Source organism: Chelonia mydas, chromosome 2 (assembly GCF_015237465.2).
Source record: "Chelonia mydas isolate rCheMyd1 chromosome 2, rCheMyd1.pri.v2, whole genome shotgun sequence".
Classification (NCBI taxonomy): Eukaryota; Metazoa; Chordata; order Testudines; family Cheloniidae; genus Chelonia; species Chelonia mydas.
Genome location: NC_057850.1, coordinates 258,284,559 through 258,295,636, shown reverse-complemented (window position 1 = coordinate 258,295,636; position 11,078 = coordinate 258,284,559). Strand labels below are relative to the sequence as shown.

Here is an 11,078-nt window from a genome sequence, read left to right as displayed (position 1 = left end):
ATGTGTTGACTCTTCCCCAACAAATCACGTTCATCTATGTGTCTGATAATTCTGTTCTTTACTGTAGTTTCAACCAGTTTGCCTGGCACTGAAGTTAGGTTTACCAGCCTGTAATTGCCAGGATCGCCTCTAGAACCTTTTAAAAAAATCGGCGTCACATTAGCTACCCGCCAATCATCTGGTACAGAGTTAATAGTTTGGCAATTTCACATTTGAATTCCTTCAGAACTCGGGTGAATACCAGCTGGTCCTGGGGACTTATTATTGTTTAATTTCTCAATTTGTTCCAAAACCTTCTCTGTTGACACCTCAGTCGGGGACAATAATCAGATTTGTCACCCAAATAGAACGGCTCAGGTGTGGGAATCTCCCTCACCTCCTCTGCCGTGAAGAAGATGCAAAGCCCTCCTGCCTGATTGAGAAGGAAGCTCACACACGGATCAGTGCTTGGGGTGGGGATGGGGGAGAAACTGAGATTCCCTTTGATGCTATTAACCACAGAGTGCAGTATGGCCCACTTCACAATTCAAATATCAGGAGTCAGACCCAGAACTCAGGAGCCTGGCCCCGCGATGAAAAGAGCTGTTTAAAGATCATGGTGCTGTTTTTTGATCTCTTGATTTTGGAACTACCCACACACCATGGTGCGTTGCTGGGGGCAGGAAGCCACCAGGGCTGCCAACGCTCCCACACATACAGAGCAGGGCAGTTCTGGCCCGACTCAGCATTCGCTCTCTCAGGGAATGCCTGATGTTGCAGAGTCCTCCCCCCTTCTAATTAATTTATTTGTGCCCCATCTGCCCACCCCAGAGCCAATCAATTCATTATGCACCCATGTGATGAAGTGGGAATGTTGTTAATGTTTTCTCTGCATACTGTGTATGCCTCAGTTTCCCCTGTGTGGTACTCAAGTATTTAGGTGGTGGGATAAAGGTGTGTGATTGTTGCAGTGACCCCTAGAGGGCAGGTGTGATTGCTGACTGGCTGCAGAGAACCGCCAACACTCTACAGCCTGGCAACTGATGGCCGGGCCCCCTCCTCTGCAAGAATCAGCCACCCTTATCCCACTGCCTAGATACACCGCCTAGATACTTGAGTAATACATAGGTAAACTGAGGCACACACAGTGTTCAGAGAAAACATTAAGAACATTCCTACTTTGTCCCAACCCGCAAGCCCCACACCAGTTCTACCCCACATCTGTGCCCCCAGAGCCCAGCAACTAATTATGCATTCCCAGCCCCCCAATCTGCCCTCTGCCCTCCCCCTCCATGTGCTCCTGCTCCTCCAGCATCTCTCGGGGTTCTTCACTCCCCTCTCCCTTCCCAGGCCTGGCCTTGCAGGGACGGAGGGAGGTGCGGAGGAGCAGACAGACCATCTCTCACAGGACGGGCAGAGGGAGCAGAGTTGCTGTGAGCTTCTGGGCTCTTTCTGCTTCCTCTTCCCCTCCCCAAAAACTCCTCTTGGCTCCTTGGAAGCAGCAACTGGGGCTCATGACTCAGGGTGTCCGTTCGCTGCAGGGGTGCATCCCTCCCCCCAGGAGCACACGCAGCGGCCAATCCTCCGAACCTTGGACAGAGACAGGATCCCGGGCCTAGCTTGCCCAATCTGCGATGGCAAATCCTCTGGCCTTTAAGCCCCTTCCCCACCCCAACCACTTACCAGGGCACAGGGGGCTGGGTTAGCCCAGCCCAGGGAAAGCTGCATTCCTCCAAAACTTTGTGGGGGGGGCAATCTGGCCAAGCAGGGAAGGCAAAAGACCCCCCTCTCCTGTGACGCTGGCAGCGCTGGTCCCCTCCAAGCCCGGGGGGGGGGGGGGGGCGGGGGGCTGAGAGGACACACAAGGGTCAGTGGCTCAACACCAGGCCCTGCCTGCTCGTTTGCACCCCTCACTCCTGGCCCGGTCCCAGCCTCATCCCCTCATGCCCTGCAGACCTGATACCCCCTTGCTGCCAGCGGGATCCCCCATCGAGCAGGTGCCCGCAGATCCGGCAGCATGTCAAACCCTATGGGGAACGCCACCCCCATGGCCCCCTCACTCCATTGCCACTTGCCCCCCGCCCCCAGGCTGCAGGTATTCGCACCCCCCCGTGCCTGGTAGAGCCCCCTTGGGGGTGCAGCCTGGGAAAGGGGGAGATTGCCTAGGGCTGCTGGCCAAGGGGGGCATATTGGCGGGTACCCCCATTGCCCCTGCCAGAAGCCATTCTACCCAGCCTGGATTCAGCACCCGCCCAGCCCATCTCCTGGGGCGGGGGCCTTGGCGTGTCCGGGGGGAGAGGGGCCCCTGCCCGTCTGTCCGTCCGCCCGGTGAAGTCTATTCCAGCGGCCCAGCCATAGGGGGAGCACGAGCCCCACACAGCCCGGCTCCCTGCCTGCCCCACGGGGCGAGGATGCCTGCGGGGGGACGTGGCTGCTAAGGACCATCCCTCGGTCCCTCCTCCTCCTGCTCCTGCGATCCCGGCGGCTCAGATGCGGCAGGTCTCCCCAGGCAGCGCCGCACCGGGCCGGGCGCCGCAGAGAGCCGCGCCTCGGGGGGCAGGAAGAGGTTTGCTGCTGGACCCCCGGGAGAGCCGAGCGGGCCGGATTCACCCCGCCCCGGGATCGGGCTTTGCTGCGGCGCCCGGCCGGGGGCCGATGCTCCGGGCGGCCCAGTGACCCCCCCCGGCAGGAGATCCGCTGGCGCATCTTCCCTGGGCCGGCTCCCGAGCATCTCCCCGTAGGGGGGACCCGAGATCGCGGCGGGAGGGGGGGCCGCCGCCGCCCCCCCCCTCCAGCCACCTCCGCCCCGGGGGGGGCTCTGAGTGCAGAGAGGGGGGCCCCGCCCGGAGCCTCTAGATCCGAGGGGGAGGGGGGGCGCGGCTGCCGCCCAGGTAGCCAGGCGAGGAAGCGCCATCGCCACCAGCAGCCGCCGGCTCCCTGCCGCCGGTGCCAGCCCGGATCCGTCCTCGTCCCAGCCCATGGCCCGGGGGCTGCAGCCGCCGGCGATCCGGGAGCAGCCCTGAGCCCCCCGGCCCAGGGGCTCGCCCGGCTCCCTGCCTGGCTCCCGGCGGCGGGACGCGAACCTGCGCAGGAGCCCGCCCCCCGCCAGCGGGCCTGGCCGGCGATTGGATTAGATGGAGCTCGGCGCGGCTGGCAGCATCCTCCTGCCGGCTGGGCTCGCGCCTGCTGCTGCCTCGCCTGCCCGGGCTGGCCACGCAAGACTGAGCCTTAATTGCCTGCACGGAAGCGCTCCGCAAGACTGCTAATTACGTGCACGCGTGCCAGGCTGTTAATTGCAGGCACAGGACAGGACCGCCATGCAACGCTGCTAATTAGCGCTGCGGCCGCGACTGCCACATCGCAGGCAGCCCGCTGCCCGGCCAGGCTGCTGGGGAATGGCCTCCCTGCCGGACGGCGCATCGGTTGCAGGCAGGCCGGCTTGCTAATTAGCTGCATGCAGGGATTTGCACTGGCAGCCCCCTTGCTTTCGCTGCCTGGCTCCCTCCGTGTTGGCTCATCCCTCCGCCTGCCTCCCCCAGCATGGGCACCGTGCTGTCCGTCTCGCCGGGCTCCCGGAAGGCCAGCCTGTACGAAGAGGGCTCCTCCGGCTCGCCGGCGCGCTACCCGGCCGTGCCGAGCGCCAGGGGCAGCGGGCAGAAGGGGGACAAGCCCCTCAAGCGCCACTCCATGTTCATCCCGGCCTTGACCTGGAAGCGGCTGGTGGCCTCCACCAAGAGGAAAGGCTCCCGGGGCGGGGGGAAGGGGCCCGCCCACAATCACAACCACCCCCCGCCCCACGCCAAGGACGTGGCCCTCCTCAACCACGAGAACGTCAAGAAGTCGCTGTCCTGCGCCAACCTCGCCAGCTACGAGGGGGGCGGGGCGCCCCTGGCGCCGCTCAGCACCAAGCGCATCTCCACCAGCTCCGTCTCCTCCCTCAAGCCGGGCGCCTGCCTGGGCGGGGGCAGCTCGGCCTCCCCGCGGCGCGTGGTCGTCCAGGCCTCCACCAGCGAGCTGCTCAAGTGCCTGGGCGAATTCCTCTGCCGCCGGTGCTACCGCCTGAAGCACCTGTCGCCCACGGAGCCCATCCTGTGGCTGCGCAGCGTGGACCGCTCGCTGCTGCTGCAGGGCTGGCAGGACCAGGCCTTCATCACCCCGGTCAACGTGGTCTTCGTCTACCTGCTGTGCCGGGAGGTGATCGACGGGGACTCGGTCTCCAGCGAGCACGGCCTGCAGGCGGCGCTGCTCACCTGCCTCTATCTGTCCTACTCCTACATGGGCAACGAGATCTCCTACCCGCTCAAGCCCTTCCTGGTGGAGGCGGCGAAGGACGCCTTCTGGGACCGGTGCCTGCGCATCATCGACGCCCTGAGCGGCAAGATGCTCCGCATCAACGCCGACCCCCACTACTTCACCCAGGTCTTCGCCGACCTCAAAAACGAAGGCAGCGCCCGTGAGGACTTCGCTCGCGTCCTGGACCGGTGACTGGCTCGGCGCCCCAAGGACCAACTGCCCCCCTCCCCGCCAACCTCGTGTGCAGCGCAGCCCTCTCCCTGCTGTGACCTTTAAAAACCAGCTTGCAGCGAGCCAGGGATTTTCCTCTGACTCGCCTGGGCCAGCTCTCCCCCAGGCCAGGCCAGACGCATCCAACCACTTACAAGGAATCTGGCTTGGCTGTCCCCCCGCCCCATGAGCCAACAACAAGGGGTGTCTGTGTACAGCGTGGGGGAGGCAGCCTTCAGCTCCGGTGTCTGTGTCAGAGACAGAAGAGGAGCAGCCAAAGGCCAATAGTTTGATTCCCTTTTAATAGGCCAATAAGTGCCTGTAGGTTCCCTCCTCCCCCCCTCCTCCGGTCCCCCCAGTGCCATGTTTGTGGCTTGTTAATGTCTTCTTCTTTCGGGTCTGCTTGGGATGCATTCCAAAGCGATGGGGAGGATCTCAAATATACACGGACGCTCGGACACGCGCTTTAGCTTCGGTCGGTGATGTATTTGTACAGGTGTGTTCTTCCCTTCGAACTAGCTCTGTCTTGCTTAGAAAACCTCCCGCCCCCTCCTTGCCAGACACTGGGCTAGCCGGTGCGTTGCACTGTCTGATAGTGCCAGTCCCGCCGGATCCTTCCTTTTTGTACCTGTCTGACCTCTGCAGCCTGGACTTGGCGCTGGCTGGGGCCTCTGTCCCAGGATGGGGACAAGTAGCTGATGTCCCCTCCTAAGGACTCTCCAGGTGCGTGGGGGGGGGGGGTGGAGGAATTGGGCCCAGGCTGTAGATGGAGGGTAGCGATAGCATGACTGGCCTCTGCATGCTTTGATTGGCCTGGGCGTGGCCTTGGGAACCGAGGAGCCATGGCTAGAAGGGTTTGAACAGGCCGGTGTCTTTTAAAGCAGCCAGGTCCCCTAGGTGTTGTGTGGTGTAAGCAGGGGAAGGGAGAGGCTGGAGGAGCTGAGAGAGGGCGGGAGGGGCAGAGCTGGCTGGCGGGCTGGGAGGGGATGGAGGGAGGGGCAGGGCTGGCTGGGAGGGGACGGAGGGAGGGGCAGGGCTGGCTGGCGGGCTGGGGGGAGAGGGGCAGGGCTGACCAGCGGAGGTGCTGCAAGCCTGCCCACTACGGGTTTCGTTTGTGAGTTCCCTGCCCCCTTCATCTGGCAGGTCCCGTCAGGGTGAGAGTGACCCCCGGACCCCTTTACTCCCTGATCCCCGCTGGGTCCCTGTGAGTGTTGCTCCCCAGCGTTACGTTGACTAAATCTCATTTGAAAAGTCTCCTGTACCCCACCAAGCATGAGGGGTGGGTTCGGCACCTGGTGTCTCTCTTTGCTTGCCTGTCCCATTGCTAGTCTGGCTGCAGGATTGGGGGATGTGCTAACCCACTCTCTTGCTGTCTGGTGCTTCTCCAGCCTTGGGTCCAGCCCCTTCCTTTGCCCCCAGCCTGGCTAATTCAGCCCTACCTGGCAGTGCCCCTGCCGCGTGCCCGCTCTGAAGAGGGTTTGCAGATAAGATCTAGGGAGGGGGTGCGCAGGATCTGCCGCAGGGATGATGCTGGGGGGTAGAATGGCTGGAGGATTGATGGCTCTGGGCCGTTCCAGAGGAGAGTGTGCCCATAAGCAGGGGGTGTAACTGGAATGGGCTGCGGAGGGGTGTGGATATTCATAGAATCATAGACTATCAGGGTTGGAAGGGACCTCAGGGGGTCATCTAGTCCAACCCCCTGCTCAAAGCTGGACCAATCCCCAATTTTTGCCCCGGATCCCTAAATAGCTCCCTCAAGGATTGAGCTCACAACCCTGGGTTTAGCAGGCCAGTGCTCAAACCACTGAGCTGTCCCTCCTCCCATTGGGGACACTCTTCCTGCAAGGCACGGTGGATTGTGGGTCACCATTACAAAATTCGCACTTCGTATGCTCTACCAGCACCCATGACTATTCCCAGCCCCTCCCCGCCCAGGAAGTAGGGCAGTATTACCACCCCACTTTATAGATTGGGAAACTGAGGCAGGGAGCAGGCAAGCCACTTGCCTGAGGCCACGGAGGGAATTACTGTCAGAACTGGGAGGCTTTTCATCCTGCAGGCAGAGGACTGACCTCCAGGCCTGGCCTGAGGCTAGGCACTCAGATACTGCAGCGACCAGGCAGCCGTTGCTTGGGTCACCTGGAGCTGGACTGGAGTGCGGGGGACAATCCTGCGTGGCAGGGCGCAGGCTGGGAGGTCTGATAGGTCTCCTCCATCTCCAGCACCTGAGGTTGCAGCTTTACCTGCCCTCGGCTTGGCTCCTATTGGTGCCTGAAGCCACGAGAGATTCCCAAGGGATGAGCGTTTGCGTCTCTCCTCCACGAGCGGGTGGTTGGGAGGGCACCAGAGCTGGTGCCAGGCTGGAGGCCGTGCTCAGGACACGGAACGAGGTAGCTGACAAACACACGCAAAGCTATGGGCAGGGAAACCCCGGGGGTGCGACCAGACCCCACGCATCAGGATTTCCCATGGAGGCGCCGCCCTGCTGGTGAAAACTGTCAGGCACCTCCAGAGGTCCGCTGGCTCATCCCACGCAGCCTTGCGTTGGGTGGGGAGGCCGTGGTGCCCTCTCACGGGAGCTCGGGGGGCTGCAGGTGCGCACAGGTGGCTTTGCCGTGGTATATCAGTGCCTGGGGTGGTGCCGATTGGTTAATTGATGCCCAGGCACCGGGCTCAGCACCATGGTAGCTGCAGCCACAGTCAGGTTTTATAACCAGCCTGGCTGGGGAGTTCTCGGTGCAGCGATAAGCCCGCGGGGAGACTGCACCTAGTTCTTCTACTATGGCTCATCGGAAACCTTTCCTGGGTGCCCTGCGCTAGGACCGACCAGGGCTCAGCTGGGTCACAGCCTGGTTAGCTCTGAGGCCTTTAACAACATCCCCAAGGCAGAGTTCCTAAAAGCCCCGACTCCCGGGAGTTCTGCTCCCAGGATCTGGCCCTTACTGGAGACAGGAAGCCATTCAGGGATTCTTTCTTGCTCACCCTTAAAGGGGCCCTGCAAAGAAATGGGGCTTGTGCCTTTTGCTGTTCCCTTTCTGATGGATGCATGAGGCCTGAGACGTTGGGCCATAAGAAGGGGTTGGTTTTTACCTGAGCTACCCGGGGCGTGTCTCTAGGCAGCTTCAGCCCTGACGAAACAAGCTCCAGCGCGTGGGGAAGGGGCCTGTTTTCAACGCTTTTGGTTGTGTTGACAGCTATTCACGCCAATGCCTAATGCACCCTTGGGGGAAAGGCCATCTTTGTTCGAGTCACCTGTTCAAGGTGGGAGCCATCACTGGCAGCCAGGGACTCCTTCGGCAAACCCCAGGGGGCTCCAGCCCTGACTCCCTGCAATTTGTACCGGGACAAACCTCAGATTCAGAATATCCGCCAAGCTCAGGGGTTCCTTTGTGCGTCAGCGCAGCCGAGCAAGGGCACAATCCCAGACCAGTCACCGTCAGCTCAAAGACCCCCTGCACAGCAGTGAGCAGGCTCAGACCTTCCCGAGCATCCTGATGGCATTCCCGGGCCCTGCACATCTCCGGGGCGCTTGTGTGCACAGATACATGATTTATAGGCAGGGATATAAAGTCCCTTTATAGACACACGCAGCCCTACTGTATCATAAGCTATATGTATATTTTTATATGAGAGAGTATCAGTAACTAACATGGGGATGGGCCCAAATGCCTTGTTGCTTTTTTTTAATTAAAAGATCAACTCCACGACTATAGAAGCTTAGGTCGTGTCCCCCAGCCCCCCCAGGCCCCCCCCGTGACCCTAAAATCGGGACTGTTGGCGAAATCCACGCCAGTTGCTGCTAAACCAGCATCCACCGCCATCCTCCCCGCCCTCCCCTGTCCCCCGGTGGATATGCTGTTGTGTAAATAGCCCTGTATAAAGCGTCGCGAGCGGGTACGTGACGATTGTGCATGTAAAGATGATTTATTTAAGTTGTCACTATCTTTCTCTTTCCATTTGTGGAGCTGTTTTTCAGCAGTGAGTTTCTTATTTAAAACTGGGAGGGGGGGAATCCCCCCCAACCAAACACACCGCTCTGGATTTTCTTCCAGAAGGGGAGACATTAAAGTGCATTCCTCGGGTCAGGATTGGTGCATTTTCACTGGAACCGGACTCTGTTTATTTTTAGTATTTGTTGCATTTCTTCTTTGGAACCACTATTTATTTGGGTGGGGCTGTCCAGCCTCCTCCTTCCCTCCTCCACCCCCAAAGACACCCAGGAGGCGAGGGGCTTTGGGGGTGATTCCGGACAGAAACTTGTCCCTTGGTCCCTGTACCAGGGCGTGGCCAGTGTTGCTACAGAGGCCAAAGAACCATGAGACTGCAGTGGGAACCGTGTGAGATTTCACCTTGCAATCTGGCGATGCTCCCAACAGACGTAGGGGCCTTCGCTTTCACGCCCCTCCCAGTGCGGAATGAAGATGACAGTCGATATGTAAAGCAAAAATGCTTCCCTTCCCCTCACCCCCCAGAGGTGTTTGAAATATGTTTGTAATATTTACTATCTCAGACTTGCCTACATGTCCGATTTCGAAACGTGTCATTGCTGGGAGCGAGCCGCGCCCCCCCCGCCAGGTGCTCCAGGGATGGAGCCTTGTCACAGGGCGCCGGGAGTAGTGGGGGTCAAGTATTTTCTGCTGATGACCGTGGCACTTTATGCAAAATAAATTTGGGGAAAAACAATCTGAAATACAAAGTCTTCTACTGAATTAAACAAGAGTGAGCGCCTCAGGCTAGCTGGGGACGAAGAACGCAGGCCGGACTTTCACAATCGGGGACTCCATCCTGGGAAGCAGCGACTCTGAAAAAGATTTGGGGGTGGGGGTGAATAATCAGCTGAACATGAGCTCCCCATGTGATGCTGTGGCCAAAACAGCTAATGTGATCTTGAGATGCCTAACCAGGGAAATCTCGAGTAGGAGCAGAGAGGTTATTGCATGGGCGTATTTGGCACTGGTGTGACCACTGCTGGAATTCAGTTCTGGTGCCCACAACTCCAGAACGGTGCTGAGAAACTGAAGAGGGGTCAGAGAAGAGCCATGAGAATGACTAAAGGATTAGAAAACCTGCCTGAGAGAGAGAGACCCAGGGAGCTCAATCTATTTAGTTTAACAGAGAAGGTTACGGCGTGACTTGATCACAGTCTATAAGTATCTACATGGGGAACAAACATTTAATCATGCTCTTCAATCTAGCAGAGAAGAGTGATCCCAATCCAATGGCTAGAAGTTGAAGCCAGACAAATGTACATTTTTAACAGAGTAATTAACCATTGGAGCAATTTTCCAAGGGGCGGGGTGGATTCTGCATCCCTGACCATTTTAAAATCAAGATGGGATGTTTTCTAAATGCTCTGCTCTAGGAATGATTGTGGGGCAGGTCTCTGGCCTGTGCTGGGCAGGTCTCTGGCCTGTGCTAGTCAGGAGGGCAGACCAGATGATCACCATGGTCCCTGCTGGCCTTGGGATCGAAGAGACAGGGACAGGCACTATAAAAATACACCTATAGCAATGTAGGCCTGGCTACTCCATTCTGCCGAGGGTATCGCATTTCCGCCATAGCATCTCATATTCAGTGTATGGAATGGCTTCCTTTCCCTGCCCCACATGCCGCGTTATACCTGCCCCCCGACCCCCCAGGCCTGCCAGTGGCATGCAGGGTTCAGGATGCATTCATGCCAAGCATTGGAATTACAGAGCTGGGATTTACCCGCATACAGTGGGGAGTTCAGGAGCTTGAAATCTCTCCCCATACATTCAAGTCTCTAGAAGTAAATACAATCACTGTGACCAGAATCCGCTGAATGGGACAGACCCGCGCTTTTCAACCGTTCTTCATTGGCAGGCCCCTAAAAATGTCAAATGGCAGTGAAGACCCCTGTGGAAGTCTTAGACGTAGTCTGCAGACCTCCAGGTCCATGGACCACAGGTTGAAAACCACTAGGACAGACTATGTGACCTACTATACACACTGATTTAGCAAGGGCCGTATTCTAGTAGCGACTGCTGCTGGAATACGGTGCCCAGTTCTGGTGCTCAGTTCAAGAAGGATGCTGATAAATTGGAGGGGGTTCAGGGAAGAGCTCCAAGAATGATTAACGCATTGCAGACCATGCCTCGTAACTACAGGAGCTTAATCTATTTAGCTTAACAAAGAGAAGATTAAGGGGTGACTTGATTTCAGTCTATAAGTACCTTCATGGGGAACTAATATTTGATAATGGGCTCTTCAGGCTAGCAGACAAGTGTCTAACAAGCTCCAACAGCCGGAAGTTGGAGCTAGACCAATTCAGACTGGAAATAAGGTGTGGATTTAACAGTGAGGGGAATGACCCATTGGGACAACTTACCAAGGGGCATGTGGCAGATTCTCATCACGGGCAATTTTAAAATCAAGCCCGGATGTTTTTCTAGAAGCTCTGCTCTGGTTGAAACAGGAATTATGTCAGGGAAGCCCTATGGCTTGTGCTATACAGGAGACCGGCCTAGCTGATCACAGTGGTCCTGTGATTAGGACTCTAGCCTAGAACATGGAAGGACTGGGTTTGAGTCTCTGCTCTGCCACAGACTTCTTGTGTGACCTTGGGCAAGTCCCTT

The 11,078-nt window shown here is 58.3% G+C and overlaps 1 protein-coding gene across 1 annotated transcript; it reads left to right on the top strand.

Moving 5' to 3' along the window:
* Positions 1-2,364: 2,364 nt before the first annotated feature.
* Positions 2,365-9,527, top strand: LOC102933126 (cyclin-dependent kinase 5 activator 1). The gene is made up of 2 exons (XM_007066394.3): positions 2,365-5,205; positions 8,535-9,527. The coding sequence occupies exon 1, from the start codon at positions 3,520-3,522 to the stop codon at positions 4,462-4,464; it is 945 nt and encodes a 314-aa protein (XP_007066456.2). The 5' UTR covers positions 2,365-3,519; the 3' UTR covers positions 4,465-5,205; positions 8,535-9,527.
* Positions 9,528-11,078: the final 1,551 nt, after the last annotated feature.